General features: G+C 42.2%; 1 protein-coding gene across 1 annotated transcript in view; it reads right to left on the reverse strand.

Moving 5' to 3' along the window:
• The window catches only part of C1H20orf194 (chromosome 1 C20orf194 homolog), a 794,595-nt gene that overhangs the window by 711,333 nt on the left and 65,913 nt on the right, over positions 1-17,349 (reverse strand). The window contains 1 exon segment of the mRNA XM_029594038.1: positions 15,744-15,863. Coding sequence (XP_029449898.1) covers positions 15,744-15,863 — 120 coding nt within the window.

Raw genomic sequence — 17,349 nt, forward strand, 5'->3', positions numbered from 1 at the left:
TGGATATGCATTGAAAGTGAAGTATCAGGCTTATTTGGTTTGGGGTAGTAACCGCCGTAACAAGCCAGCTACTCCCCTCTTTGTGAGTGCAAATCCTTTTTTCCACATTTCCTCTTGCAGTTGAAGCTTAAAGCGATGTTGGAGTCGCAGTAACCGTGTGTATGTTTATTGAATAAGGGTATTATCTCCAGGCAGTAGCCATCATTCTGGCGAGCCACCCACTCTTCATTGACGTCCTCTTGACTTTATGGATCCACAGTTTTTATCCCACGCCCCTTTGAAGTCCTTCACAGTTCTGGTCTTCATCACTTCCTCCGGAAGGGCATTCCAGGCATCCACCACCCTCTTCATGAAGAAATACTTCCTGACATTGGTTCTGAGTCTTCCTCCCTGGAGCTTCAAATCGTGACCCCTGGTTCTGCTGATTTTTTTCCTACGGAAAAGGTTTGTCGTTGTCTTTGGATCATTAAAACCTTTCAAGTATCTGAAAGTCTGTATCATATCACCTCTGCTCCTCCTTTCCTCCAAGGTGTACATATTTAGATTCTTCAATCTCTCCTCATAAGTCATTCGATTAAGACCATCCACCTTTTTGGTTGCCCTTCTCTGGACCGCCTCCATCTTGTCTCTGTCTCTTCGGAGATACAGTCTCCAGAACTGAACACAGTACTCCAGGTGAGGCCTCACCAAGGACCTGTACAAGGGGATAATCATTTCCCTTTTCTTACTCGATATTCCTCTCTCTACCTACCAAGATACCCAAGGACAACCTACCCCCCCCCCCCCCCCCCGCAACAGACCTCCTAAATGAACCTAAATAAACATATATCCCTCAAACAACTTAACACCTTGAACACTTAGTAATACCAATCAATATAAACCTGCTATCGTACTGTTACCCAACTCTGTATTTATACCTGACTTTACTTTCTCCTGTCTGTACTTATACTATTACTTAACTGCATTCTGACCGATGCTGATTCTGATCTCTGTACTACATATGTAATATCTACTGCACTGATCGAATCTTGTAAACCATGATGATGGCGAAATCGAATGATGGTATATAAAACTCGTCAAATAAATAAATAAATATGGCAACCCTTAGCTGGTGACTCCAAGAGAGCATGGCTAATTAAGCCTGCTTATCAACTGGGGGGGGGGGGGCAAGTTTGTTTACTGTAAATAGTGTTTTCTATAAACAGCAGGATGAATTAGCCATGCGACCCCGCCCTTCTCCCTGGACATTCTTTTCCATCATTACACTAAGGTGGTTTTATTATCAATTGAGAATGACAACATGCGAGAACAGCCATGCGCATGTGCAAAAAGCAAAGCTTGCAATCTAGAGAGAAAAAGCTCCACCCCTACGCAGTCAGAGGATCTCACCCAGAGAGTATGGCTAATTCATCTTCCTATCTACAGAAAACACAGTTTATGGTAAGCAAACTTACTTTTCCTGGATGGTGTAACACTGCTGTGCCATTTCCCATGTCCAGTTCTTCCACAGAGCAATCTGCTCCCCATCTGGATCTGCCACAGCAGAAGCAGCTCCTCTCACAGGACCCCCAAAAGAGATGCATGGCTAAGCCATGATATGCTTACAATGATGTTACTACATTCTGTCAGCTCCCTCCCTCCTGAACTTGCAGTGCCTCCACATCTACGAGACTCAACAGCATAGCCAATTTTTCTTCCCTGACTGGACAACGTGTTCCCCCCCCCCCCCCCCCCCCCCCTTTTCAGGACTGTTCAAGGCCCTCCAGTTTGTTCACCCCTGATTCAGGTACCAGATGCTTCTAACCAACCGAAACACCACAAAGACAAAAAACGATCGGAATAAATTAACTCACAGTACACCAACTCTGAGATCTGTACCACTGCCCTTGCTGCTGAAATTCAAATATAGAGAAGCTGAAGCTCAACAGATCTCAATTTTCTGATGGCACTGATGCCAGTGCTTGCTGATCCCCAGTAGAGGAGCAAGACTGGACCCAAATAGAGCAGACTGGCACCAGGATGTTGTACCTGGACTGACTACCTCCCTCCCCTCAGGTTGAGCCCTCAGATTTTGGTAGCCATCTGAACTTAGCAAGAGGTCAATTCTCAGACAGGTATCAAAGGACATCCACTAAAGCATAGCTGGGCTACAGGAAGAAGAAAAAAAGGTGTCCACAAATAAGCACAAAGCAGGGAGTGCACCACAAGATACAAAACAGACAAGACTAGGCCAAGGACTCAAACAAGAACTAGGAAAGCCACAATACTAGGGCCAAATAGATAAACTGAAGGCCAGATACAAGGACTAGAACAATTGAGGGCCACAACAAGGACCAGACCAAGACCTGGACCCAACCTGAGGCACAGTTCTCAATCTGAGGCAAGCTTTTAAGAGCAGGACTTCCAAGCCATAGGGCTTGGAAAACTGAGCAACAGGGAACATGGCCCACTCGGGGCCCTACTGGCCAAAGGGAAGCATTGCACACAGATCCTCACACAATCAATCCTTGAAAGAAGCTTTGGTGCCTGAAAAGAGAGGAGCATGAAGATTGAGAGAGGTCAGATCTTTGTATATTAGTCTCAGAATGAAAGGGGGAGGACAACTCAGATGTCCACGGTAAACTTAACATTGCATTATTACAAGGAATGTTTATTTGTAATGAGTTTTTGTCTGTCCTTTTTCATTCAAGTGAAGTATGAATCATCAACCGTGCAATGTAAAAAGTGCCATGCAGTGTAAATGGTGCATCAAATCCACATCCTGACAAGGGCCAATTTTTTCTTTTGGTGAGTGAGATTAAGAACATAAGGCTTGCCATATTGGGTCAGACCAAGGATCCATCAAGCCCAGTATCCTGTTTCCAACAGTGGCCAAGGAAGGTCACAAGAACCTGGCAGAATCCCAAGGGGTAGATAGATTCCAAGCTACTTATCCCAAGAATAAGCAGTGGATTTCTGCAACTCTATCTTAATAATGGTTAATGGACTTTACCGCCAGGAACTTGTCCACACCCTTTTTTTTTTTTTTTTTTTAAAGCTACACTAATAGCTTTCACCACATCCTCTAGTAATGAATGCTAGCGTTTAATTATGAGTTCAGTAAAAGAATGTTTTCTCTTATTAGTTGTATGTCCCCTGATTTTTGTACTTTTCAAATCAGTAAACTGATTAACATTTACTCAATCCCTTGCACTCATTTTATAGACCTCTATCATATACCCTGTCAGCCATCTCTCTCTAAGCTGAAGAATCCTAACCTCTTTAGCCTATCATAGGGGAATTCTTTCATCTTCTTTATCTTGGTTGCCTTTCTCTGTACCTTTTCTAATTCTGCTATATCTTTCTTGAGATGTGGTGACCAGAACTGAACACAATACTCAAGATGAGGTTGCACCATGGAGTGATATAGAGGCATTATATTCTGTTTTATTCTCCATTCTTTTCCAAATAATCCCTAGCATTCTATTTGAAACACAGAAATGATGCCAGCAAGCTTTCACACTTGTTTTTTTCTCTCATACTTATCTGATACTCTTGGCCCTTAGTAACTTTTTGGTTCTATTTCACTTCCACCACCGCCATTGCTGTAGAGAGTAGTGCTGGAGCTGCATCTAAGTGAAGTATCTATCTTAATTGGTTAGGGGTAGTAACTGCCACAATAAGCAAACTACTCCCACGGTTATTTGTTTACCCAGCCTGTGCAATTCAGTCCTTGTTGGTTGCCTGAATATAATTCCACTTTACTTCATTCTCCCCTGCCGTTGAAGCAGTGAACTGTGCTGGATATGTATTCCAAGTGAAGTATCATGCTTAATTGATTCAGGGTAATAACCGCCGTAACAAGCAAGCTTCACCCATGCTTATTCAGACTAAGTAATTCAGTCCCTGTTGGTTGTTGTCTGAATATAAATCATCTTTTCTTCATTCCCCCCTGCCGTTGAAGCAGTGAGCTATGCTGGATATGCAGTGAAAGTGAAGTATCAGGCATTATTTGGTTTGGGGTAGAAATCCGCCATAACAAGCAAGCTACTCCCTGCTTTTTTGTGAATGCAAATCCTATTTTCCACATTTCCTCTTTCACAAGTGCTTTCTTGGCTGCTGTTGCACACCGAGCAGAAGATTTCAACGTACTTTTAACGATGACACCTAGATCCTTTTCCTGAGTAGTGACTCCTAATGTGGAACCTTGCATTAGGTAGCTATAATTTGGACCATATAACAAACTCTGGCCGAACTTCACTGGCTACCCATACAAAAAAGAATAAAATACAAAGCACTATGCACCATACATAAACTACTACATGATGAAAAAGATGACTGGCTAAACACTGCACTACGGGTACACGTACCACACAGGAACCTTCGTTCAGCAAACAAAGCTCTCTTAACCATTCCCTCAGTCAAGACAGCAAGACTAACCCAGGTAAGAGAAAGGGCATTGTCTTTAGCAGGACCCACACTCTGGAACACAATGCCTTTGGAGATCAGATTACAGAGAGACCCCAAAACATTCAAGAGAAGTCTAAAGACATGGCTTTTTAAACCAGCCTTTTAAAAAGAAACCGGAGAATAGAAAATACACTGGAATAAACAGAAGAGCACCGGCACACAGCACTATTCTCATAAATGTGCATTACAATAATTTAACAAATTGAGTACACAATGAATGTAATAATATAACACAGTAAATGTGATTTTTTTTTAACCTGTAAAAGTACCTTTTAGGTACACCTGGCCAGAACCTACATCACTAAACATTTGTACGTATTTTTATGATTTAATGTAACCGAAACTTAATGGCACCTGTTAGAATGTACTATAATATGCTTACTCCAAACTTACTTATGTGCCTACATGTAAACCATTGCGATGGTATATAAAACTTTAGCGACGGTATAGAAAAGACTTTAAATAAATAAGTGCATCGCTTTGCACTTGTCTACATTAAATTTCATTTGCATGCCCAGTCTCCCAGTTTTGCAATGTCCTCTTGCAATTTCTCACAATCCTCTTGTGATTTAACAACTTTAAATAATTTTGTGTCACCTGCAAATTTGATCACCTCATTTGTTGTTCCCATTTCCAGGTCATTTATAAATATATTAAAAAGCAGTGGTCCCAGCACAGATCCCTGGGGCACTGTACTATTCACCTTTTCCCATTGTGAAAATTTACTATTTAGCCCTACTTTCTGTTTTCTATTGTTTAGCCAGTTAGCAATCCACAATAAGACATTGCCCACTATCCCATGACTTTTTAATTTCCTAAGAAGCCTCTCATGAGGGACTTTGTCAAATGCTTTCTGGAAATCCAGATACACTATGTCAACTGGCTCACCTTTATCCACGTGTTTATTTACGCCCTCAAAAAAATGTAGCAAATTTGTGAGGCAAGATTTCCCTTAGCTAAATCACTGTTGGCTTTGTCCCATTAAACGATGCTTATCTCTATGTTAAACAATTTTGTTCTTTATGATAGTTTCTACCATTTTGCCTGGCACAAACATCTGACTCACTGGTCTGTAATTTCCTAGATCACCCCTTGATCTCTTTTTAAAAATTGGCATTACATTGGCAACCCTCCAGTCTTCTGGTACCATAGATGATGCTATTGATAGTTTAAAAATTTTCACTAGCAAGTCTGCAATTTCATTTCTCAGTTTTCAGCAGTCTGAGATGTACATCATCTGGTCCAGGTGATTTGCTACTCATTAGCTTGTCAATTTACACTAGGACATTTTAAAGGTTCACTGAGATTTGCCTCTGAATCATCACCTTTTAATATCATTTCTGGCATGGGTATATTTCCATATCAATCACAAACACAGCCCAAAATAAACCATATGTATTCCAGAAAACCTCCAAGTGGCAACATAAACAATATTCAGTTGTTTTAACTGGTATATTCTTTATATCATTTTAAATAGCCATATTCAACATCAAAAAGCTATGAATATGTCATTAAATGTAGGACCCTCACTCACAGAGTTTGTATATCAATCAAACTCAGAAAAGTTTGGTGAAGGTCACTTTATTGACACGATCGTGTTTCGAACCAACAGGTCCTGCTTCAGGGAAAGTGCAGTCTCGACTCCTCTCTCAGTCTCATCGGCGATAAACTTTCAACCTTCAAATGGCTAATTTTCCTGTGTTTTTCTCCCGCAGTCTGATTTCAAACACGCTCACTTGAAAAAACATGGCGAACCCTGGGACCTTTTATCTCCCTCCCGGAAATGATGCGTCAATATCCACAGTCTTCAACTAGGTTGTCACTTCTCTAAACTCACTGTTGTGCTCCTCCCCCTATAACTGTAAAATCAGGATGTGATTGTGAGATATGCCAATAAGAGCGGGGCTATTGTTATACAGGATACCACAGACTGTGACAGAAATTCATCGTCAATTAGGGGATTCTGAATACTATCAAGTTATGATGGATGATCCTACTATTGGCCACTGTTGGAAACAGGATGCTGGGCTTGATGGACCCTTGGTCTGACCCAGTATGGCATTTTCTTATGTTCTTAAGTTGTCATTTCAAAGTTAGTTGAAAAAGGTCTTTTGAAAGGCTACATTACGTCTCAAGAGGCTCGGGCTTTGAAAGTTGTACATTCTATGCACCCTGTATTGTATACATTGCCCAAAATTCATAACAGCTCGACACCACCAGGGCACCCTATAATGACGGGAAAGGGTTCTTTGTTAGAATCTGTCTAATTATCTTGATTTTTTTCTCAAACCTTTTGTTAAGGAAGCTCCATCATTTTTGCATGATACCTCTCATAATGCTATGACTACTTAAAGATCTTCCGGCTTTACCAGAATGCTGCTGTTTGTCACGCTAGATATTTCTTCCTTGTATACAAACATCCCCTAGGAAGAAGCATTCAAATTGGTACAAAGGATTCTACAGATTCATCCTCGACCACACAAGGTTCCTAAAGGTTTCTTTTTAGACCTCTGGAAGTTGTTTCTATATAAGATTTTTTTCAAATTTGATGATGTCTTATTTACAGACCCAGGGGGTGATGATGGGTGCAAAGGTAACCCCGGATATTGTGAACTTGTATGTCGCTAACTTTGAAAATCATTGTATCCATCCAGTTGGTTTAAACATATCTTGTTGTGGCGACGGTACATTGACTATGTACTGTGCATCTGGACAGCTTCTAGAGAAGATTTGCAGAACTTCTTACAGTAGTTAAATGAGCAGAATTCTCATCTTCAATTTACTGCACAATACCATCAACATTCAATTGCCTTTTTAGACATCTTAATCACACGTGAAGGATGTACAGTTGAGACTACCCTGTTTAGGAAGGAGACAGATCGTAATAATTTTTTACGATACTCCAGTTACCATCCAAGAAAATTAAAGATGGATTACCGGTATCTCAATTTTTACGGTTACGAAGGATTTGCTCAAGTAAAGAAGAGTTTCGAAAACAAGCAGTTGATTTGAGTTCAAGATTCATTCAAAAGGGGTACACTAGATCTGTGTTAAAAAAAAAAAAAAAAAAAAAAAGCCTTCAAACATGCTCTGTTTGCCAACAGAGCATTGTTACATCAATATCAACAGAAACCATATACCCAATTTCCCGTCGATAACAGGGCTGAATTAGCCATGCTGTCATGGGATCTGTCAATCAGGCCCGGGAGGCGGAGCTTGTCAAAGCAGAGAACAGAGCTTTGCTCTCTGCGGCTGCGCGTATGTTCCCGCGCAGGAAAGTAACGGACTCTCCTCAGTCTGTTTTTTCCGTGAGCGGGATCGCAAGCGGAGCTGTTTTTCTCCTCAGTTTTAAAAACAGAAATAAAATGTCAAAACCGGGGTTCAAACCCTGTCTCTGTGGAAAAAGAATGTCGGTCACGGAGAGACACGGCCGATGTTATCAATGTCTTGGACCACATCACCATACAGAGAATTGTGAGTTTTGCTCGAAAATGTCACCAAGAGCATTAAAACAAAGGGCCTATAGGCTTCAAGAACTTTTTGCCTCTCGCGATCCGTCGGAGGCTCATTCATCGCCTGGCCCGTTAACTTCATCGGCTCCATCGAAAACGAAAATTTTGCCATCTGATCCTAAGTCCTCCACTCTAGGAGGTAAGAGGAAAGCAAAAAATCAAAGGCCAGTGGGTTCTCATAAATCCCCAGTGCCTATAGAGTCGCAACATACCTCATCGGAGGAGGAACCCTCGGCGCCGAAGACTTCTGCACCTATGGCGCCGTCTGCGCAGACTAACATACCGGCGCCGAGGACGGAGTCTGCACGCACACAGCTTCCGGCACGCATGGCGCCGGAGAAACCTGCGCGTTCGGCGCCAAATTACAAGAAACTTATGCGCACGGCGCCTAACACATCGGCGCCGAAAACCCATGTGCGCGCCGCATCAAAAATATATGCGCATAAACCTACAAATGCGCATAAATATACTTCCGCGCACAGATATACAAGTGCGCACAAGTCGACTGTCGCGCATGCGCGCATACCCGCGCATAACTCTACATCTGTGTGTAAGCATATATCCGCGCATAAATCTAACTCAGAGCATAGTTGAAAATCTGCGCCTGAAAACCATAATTATTCAATCAGAAAATTAACAGCGAGCTTGAAGCGGAAACGATACCCTTCACACAGCTCTGCTCCAGACAATGAAACCACGGATACTGATACATCATCTGATGACTATCACAAGTATTCAAGACACTCCCACCATACTAAATTACCAAAGGGGAGTGCTACATGGGAGATAAGTCCTTCGACTTCTAAGTCATCTCGTAAAACCACTACCTGCTCAAAAAGAGAAATAGTACAAATATTTTCCTCTAACACCTCTTCAGATTCGGAAGATTTAAGGAATACTTCAGTCAATAGACAAAAAGATAAGTAAGTTCCTACAACTTCACCTCAAACAAGTATCAAACAACAACAAGACAGTCATATGGTAATGCCCTCTCATACACGAGAAGCATTTTTTCAACTGTCTCAATCTTTAGCAGGGTTTTACGAGACGCTTCAATCATCATTCCAAATGACTAATATTGCTGATGACGATGCTACGAAACACAAAGCACAGTCTAATGAAGAGCGGTCTGCAGAACAGACATCTCCCATGATAAACCAACCAGCCTCGCCAACTCATATCCATGAGACATCTTTAGATTCTCCTTCAATACAAACATCCCCATCATCATCAGTGGGATGTCTCTCAGATCTGCAGGACAACATACAGGAGCCGTATTCCCCTCCTGAAGACCTTACATACCAAAATTCCTAGAAAAAATGGGTACCATTCTACATCTAGAGGTCCAAAAAGAAACAGACCCTAGGGCAGAAACACTCAGTCTTCTAAAGATTTTTGATACTCAGGTGGAACCAACTTCTCTTCCACCACAAGATATCCTGCATTCAGTCTTACAAAGATCCTGGGAGGCCCCTTACACAATAGCAGCCGTTTCCAGGAAAACAGACATAAAATTTCGTATGAAAAAAACATCACTATACACTCTACCCACAACTGCCTCACGCATCGATTGTAGTAGAGTCGGCGATGCAAAAGTTCAAGAAAACAAAATTGCATACCACTTTCCCACCGGGGAAAGACAACAAATATTTAGACGAGTTTGGCAGGAAAATATACCATAACTCGATGTTAACTGCATGAATTATGCAACATCAGTTCTACATGGTGCAGTACCTCTATGAGTGCATGCAAGCTATGAAAGGTACTCATTCCTCAATGGCAGAACAGATACCTCAACCTCTTCATGACATGGAGGAATGTTCTCGACACCTCTTGAGGTCAATCTATGAAGCACATGAAACATCATCCAGTGCATCTGCAACAGCCATTGCAGCCCGCAGACTAGCATGGTTACGTTCAAGTTCGATACATGAAGACTTGCACGAGAAACTAACAAACCTCCCATGTACAGGAGATAACCTGTTCAGAGAGAAATTTCATGACGCAGTAACTAAAAGACGAAGCTCTAGCAGTACAATCGCTAGCATCAAATCCTATTTACTCGACTACACGACGTTATGTGGGGTCTACTCGTAGGCAATCATATGCCAGAAGACCCTATAGATCTTATCAATCTTTTCGTACGCAGTCATACCCTGCCTACCAGTGTCCTGCTCCACTAAACAATACCTCAAATCAATGAAGAGGTAAACCACGTAACCAGAGGCAGCAGGCACAACAGCAGACTACTGCAGCAAAAGCGACGTCATCTTTTTAATTACTCAGCCACCACCACCACATCAAGCTCCTCCAGGCAGAATTCGTACTTGCCTGAAAGCATGGGAAAGAATAACATCGGATCAATGGGTTCTGGAGATAGTACGTCAAGGCTACTAACTCCAATTTGTAACAAAACCCATATTGCCTCATCTTTCCACACTCAAGATTTACAATTCCCATCCACAACTGGGGGAGGAAATTGCTTTACTTCGCAAACAACAAGCAATTTGACTAATCCAACCACACTCCAAATTAGCAGCATTCTATTCCCCATACTTCCTCATACCCAAGAAGTCGGGGGGCCTTCGACCCATACTAGACCTAAGGGAGTTGAACAAATTTCTCACCAAGGAGAAATTCAAAATGGTATCGTTGAAGTCAATTCTTCCACTCATTCAAGCCAACGATTGGATGTGCTCCATCGACCTTTGAAGGATGCTTACACACACATTCCAATCCATCCATCCTCGTGGCGTTACCTGTGCTTTCGCTACAGACATCAACACTACCAGTACAAAGTTCTTCCCTTTGGGCTATCTGCTGCACCCAGGGTATTCACCAAATGCATGATAGTGGTGGTGGCTCATCTCAGGAAACAAGGTATAACCATCTTTCCATATCTGGACGATTGGCTCATAATAGCCTCAACTCCAAACATTTTACTGGATCACCTCCATCGGGTGATGCACTGTTTGCAAGAACTAGGATTAGTGATCAACTTTCAGAAATCACACCTACAACCAACACAACAGTTGCAGTTCATAGGCGCATGCCTGGACACTACGTGCAACAGAGCGTACCTCCCAGACGACAGAGTATCACATTTCCGTCAACTTCTACACACCTTAAAACATACTCACAAGCCGTCAGCAAGACAAGTCCTAGTAATTCTAGGCCACATGGCAGCGGCGAATTTCATGGTTCCCAATACCAGGCTACACATGAGACGCCTGCAATGGGGTCTAAAGCGCCAATGGAAACAGCATTCACAACCATTGACGCAGAAGGTATCGCTGACCGCAGAGATGAAAAAAGATATAGCATGGTGGCTCCTCGACTCTACCCTGTCCAAAGGAGCGTTGTTCAGCCCCCATCTCACAATGCAGTCCTAACCACAGATGCTTCTCGCAAGGGATGGGGTGCACACCTCGAGACTTACGAAACCCAAGGGTTATGGACACTCTCAGAACAGAATCTACAAATAAATCTATTGGAACTCAGAGCGATTCGCAATGCATTGCTAGTCTTTCAAGACCACCTGAAAGGACGCAGGGTCATGATCTACACAGACAACCAAGTAGCGATGTTTTACATCAACAAACAAGGAGGGTCCGGTTCATGGTCCCTCTGCAAGGAGACCCTGACAATCTTCGAGCACGCTCACAAGAATTGCATACATCTGCAAGCAACTTATCTACCGGGAGTTGCAAACACAAGAGCGGACAGGCTAAGCCGCATCTTTCATCCCCATGAATGGACACTCAATACAGAAATAGCCCAAGACATATTTCTGCAGTGGGGGACACCTTCGATAGATCTCTTTGCAACAGAGATCAATGCTCAAGTTTCCAAATTCTGCTCAATAAAACCAAGCCACTTCAGTATCGCTCAAGATGCCTTCCTCATTCCGTGGACGACAGGCCTTCTATATGCCTTCCCTCCCATACCTCTCATAACAAGAACAATTCAGAAGTGTATAGCGGACAAAGCTCAACTGATACTCATAGCGCCGGCCTGGCCGAGGCAGCCATGGTACAGTTTCCTGCTTCAACTATCCATCAAGGATCCAATTCTATTACCGAATCGTCAAGATCTTCTCAGCCAAGATCAAGGGACACTTCTACACCCGCTACACTCATCTCTACACTTGACAGCTTGGAGATTGAGAGGCTCCTTCTGACAGAACAAGGAGTTTCCACTTCAGCACAATTCATTTTGTTACAGTCAAGGAAACTCTCAACCAGGAAAAATTATAGCTATAAATGGAAATGCTACTCTGCCTGGTGCATTTCCAACGGTGTACCACCATTGGACTGCTCCCCAGAATTGCTCATTGATTAACTTCATACACTATATGTCGCTGGTCTAGCAACATCATCCAGAGTTCACCTCAGCGCCATAGGCGCCTATCATAGACCAATCAATAACATTCCTATATCCAATCACCCATTACTGACTCGTTTCATAAAGGGTTTAACGCACATTCGTCCTCAGATATCCAAACCTCCAGTTCCATGGAACCTCAACATAGTTCTGGAACAGCTCATGCTTTCCCCATTTGAACCCATGGACTCAGCACACATTAAATACCTCACTTGGAAGGTGGTATTCCTGGTCGCAGTAACATCAGCACGAAGAGTTAGTGAGTTACAAGCTTTGGTCCATTATCCTCCATACTTGCAATTTCATCAACAAAAGGTAGTTCTACGAAGTCACCCTTCCTTCCTACCGAAAGTAGTTACCCCATTCCATCTCAATCAGACAATGGAATTACCAACTTTTTTCCCTAAACCTCATGCAAACGATAGGGAAAAACTACTGCACACACTGGATTGCAAAAGAGCTTTAACACACTACAAAGAAAGAACGAACTCGGACTCCCGTGTTTCTCAACTCTTTGTTTCCTAGACCCGAAGGCACCTGGACTGCCAGTGGCTAAATGCACCATCTCCAGTTGGATAGCGCAGTGCATCAAATTCTGCTACGACAAACAGAATTTACATTTACAGTCTACTCCTAAAGCTCACCAAGTCAGAGCAGTAGCAACATACTTAGCACACCTGAAGAATGTGCAACCCATAGACATTTGCAAGGCAGCTACATGGTCATCACTGCATACCTTCACATCTCATTACTGCCTTGACCAGCAAGCAGCCACGGATGCGAAGATAGGGCAAGCAATACTGCAATCTCTATCCTCCTGTCCATGGTGACTGCCACACTGTCAAAGATCACGTCCAACCATATATGTCATAAATGACGTGATCGGGAGCTTTGGACTCCCATGACAGCATGGTTAATTCAGCCCTGCTATCGACGGGAAAAAGCAAGTTTGCTTACCGTAAACGATGTTTCCGTAGATAGCAGGATGAATTAGCCATGCTGACCCACCCTCCTCCCTGGCAGTCACCTAGTCTTCGCCTACACTACAGCTTTATTACAGACTGAGGAGAGTCCGTTACTTTCCTGCGCGGGAACATACGCACAGCCGCGGAGAGCAAAGCTCTGTTCTCTGCTTTGACAAGCTCCGCCTCCCGGGCCTGATTGACAGATCCCATGACAGCATGGCTAATTCATCCTGCTATCTACGGAAACATCGTTTACGGTAAGCAAACTTGCTTATCTCACATGCGTGATGAAATATTCTGCACACATAAATGATGTAGTAAATATTGTGATAACACATTGGCAGGTACTGGCACTTCATCAAGCGTTCCAGGTTGCTCCTAGATTTGCATTCTCAAGAGGACAAAATATTAGAGATCTTGTTGTTCGGTCTTCATTTGTTTCTACATGGGAAAATTTGAAATCTGGCGGACATCATAGTTGTGGGAAATGTGAAATGTGTGCCCAAACCTTGTCGGGGCATCAACGGAAATCTCCCAATTCAGATATCACTGTTAACTTGGTTACATTAACCAGCTGTGATTCGTAATCTGTCATATATGTGATACAATGTCCATGCAACCTGGTATATATAGGGAGGACCAAGATGAAAATTCGGACGAGGTTGACTGAACATAGGAGCTGCATCAAGACTTTGAAACTCACAGCTCCTTTGGTGCAACATTGTATACAGGCTAAACATAGTTTCACTGATTTACGATGGTCAATTTTGGAGCAATGGCAGAAGGGCACTAGAGGAGGGGGATATACAAGCCCAGCTTAACAAACGGGAGCATTGCTGGATTTTTTTCTCTGAATTCAGTACATCCTCAAGGATTAAATGAAAAAATAAATTGGTATTCTTTGATCTGATTACACAGTTGAAACATTAGTAAGGGGAGTGGATTTGGCTTTGAACTGCATTCACTTTTTATGGAAGACTGTGAAGCTTTTGAATTCTATTTAGGATCACATGGTAAAGTTCTTGTGAAGAGGATTGTTTTTTGGACACCCTAATTTCAAGAATCTTTTTTGTATACATACTTTGAAATCTACAGTTCCCATATTATGTTGATAAAAGAAGATTAATATGGGACATGATGGAGAACTGGATATATTATTTTCCTTGGAGTGGACCTGATTGTGAACTACATTTCTTTAAAGGGGAAAAGAATCAGGAAGGAAAGTGGACCTGGTTGAGAACTGTATTCATTGATAATGGAAGAAAATCCTACGGGCAGATTCCGACCTTAAGCGGAGGGGAGCCTCGGACCTATCTGTAAACATCGGTATTTGAAGGTAACATACGGCTGTATTGGATTTTGGGTTTTGTAGTATGTCTCTGTTTGGTGTAATTATGAATAGGAGGAGGAGCACAACAGTGTGTTTAGAGAAGTGACGACCTAGTTGATGACTGTGGATATTGACGAGTCATTTCCGGGAGGGAGATAAAAGGTCCCGGGGATCGCTATATTTTTTCAAGTGAGCGTGTTTGAAATCAGACCGCGGGAGAAAGAAACACAGGAAAATTAGCCATTTGAAGATTGAAAGTTTATCGCTGATGAAACAGAGAGGAGTCGAGACTGCATTTTCCCTGAAGTAGGATCTGCTGGTTCGAAACACGATCGTGTCAGTAAAGTGTCCCTTCACCAAACTTTTCTGAGTCTGATTGATATACAAACTCTGAGTGTGGGTCCTATATTTAAATGACATATTCATAGCTTTTTGATGTTGAATATGGCTATTTAAAATGATATAAAGAATATACCAGTTAAACCAATTGAATATTGTATGGGTATATTTCCTACATCTTCCTCAATGAATACTGAAGTAAAGAATTAATTTAGTCTCTCTGCTATGGTTTTGTCATCTCTTTGTGCTCCTTTTGTCCCTTGATCATTTAATGGTTCAACTGACTCCCTCGCATGTTTTACCTCAAATGTACCTGAAAAAGATTTTATTATGAGTTTTTGCTTCCACTGAAAGCTTCTTTTCAAATTCTCTCTTTGCTTTCTTCATCTGCTTTGCATCTGACTTGCCAGTGTTTATGATGTTTCCTGTTTTCTTTATTTGGATTCCTTTTCCGTTTCTATAAAGATGTTCTTTTAGATATTAAAACCTCTCATACCTCACCTTTCAACCATGCCGGTAGTCATTTAGCCTTCTTTCCACCTTTTCTAATGTCTGGAAGACATCTATTCTGGGCTTTCAAGATGGTATTTTTAAACAACATTTAGTAGTGTCATAGTTTTGTTTCCAGAATAAATACGATTTTACAACATGGAGAAATAAACTAGAATCCATGCAATAAATCTGTTATATGCAGATTAACGCATAATCAAGTCATGTTGTATACAGAACAAAACACACTGCTGTTTTATGATGTAGTATACTCACCATCCAAAACTTCTTCAGGAAATCCAGTTCTTTCAAAATCATTATTTTTCTGGTTGTACAAATCAAATAGCAGGTAGTTTGCCAGCTCTCTGCAACCTTCATTGTACCTGCTGTCAATTCCTGCAGACAGAATTTATTTATTAGTATCTGCATTCAGATATAAAAAACAAAAGTTCCAATCAGCTACAATCAAGGTCTTTTTCACATCACTGGACAACCCTCTAACCCAATCTAACATGCAACACTGCATATGACTAGGTAATCCAAGCAATGTAAAAAGCAGAAAATAGAGAAAAATAAGTTTAAACAGCAGAGATTGCATAGGAAAATGTGCAGTTATGAAATCAATGCTTGAGCAGTGGGGCCAAATCAATTAGCTCATCCACAGCAATATAAAATTTAGGAAAATTGCTATTGTTGATCCATTCCCAATTCATCTTATTGGTTGCTTCTCTTTTTGCCACACAGACCTTCTAGAAAGCCTATTCTCAGGCTGTGTTACAAACTAAGTTTTGTATCCTTGGCTTGACTAGGGCTCAAAACTAACCATGGGAGCCCACATATCTGGGACTGCTCAACCAAAGGCTGCAAAAGAACCTTCAGAACCAGACCTGAAACCTGCTCAATTAGAGAAACAATTAATACAAACTATTGTCATAGGAGCCAAAATACCTGTTCCATCAGGGGAGACAGCCCAAAGACTGCTACCCTGGAAAAGAGTATTGGAACCTTCTCTACCAGGGAAAAACCTGATGACTTGGGAGCCTAGCAAAAAAAAAAAAAAAAGAAATCCTTATGTACGAGTCCAGAACATGCCACTGAATGCTGGAGACAGAGAACCTGGTCACTTATTCTAAAAGCAGTGATATCACTTTTTGTGTCCTCTGTCTCTATCTGGTGGCAGAAGTGGTATAAACCTATGCATATGGATTGATCTAGCTGAATAAGAAAAGCAGTTGTAAATCAACGCTCAAGGAATGGGACCAAATTGGCTTTTCCGGTCACTAGCAGGGCTGAATTAGCCATGCTGTCATGGGATCTGTCAATCAGGTCCGGGAGGCGGAGCTTGTCAAAGCAAAGATCAGAGCTTTGCTCTCTGTGGCTGCGCGAGTGTTCCTGTGCAGGAACATAACAGAATCTCCACAGTCTGTTCTTTCCACGCGCAGGATCGCACGCGGAGCTGTTCTTCTCCTCAGCATTAATATAATAAATATGTCAAAATCGGGGTTTAAACCCTGTAATTGCGGCAAGGTAATGTCTGTCACGGATGGCCATGACAGATGTCACCGATGCCTAGGAGCAGATCACAATCGGGAAGATTGTGAATTTTGCTCAAGGATGTCACCCAGAGCCTACAGGCTTCAAGAACTTTTTGTCTCACCCGAGCCATCGGAGGCTCATTCATCGCCTGGCCCTGCGATGTTATCAGCTCCCTCAAAAAAAGAGGGCATCATCGTGGGATCCTCAGTCCTCCAAATTTGGAGGTAAGGAGGTGGCAAGCCAACAAAGGCCATCGAATTTTCAAAAATCCAAAGAGCCAGAATCGCCAGCGCAGGACACAATAGCGCCAAAAATCTCGGCGCCTAGAACTTCTGCGCCTAAGGTG

The sequence above is a fragment of the Rhinatrema bivittatum genome, chromosome 1 (assembly GCF_901001135.1).
Source record: "Rhinatrema bivittatum chromosome 1, aRhiBiv1.1, whole genome shotgun sequence".
NCBI classification, from domain to species: Eukaryota; Metazoa; Chordata; class Amphibia; order Gymnophiona; family Rhinatrematidae; genus Rhinatrema; species Rhinatrema bivittatum.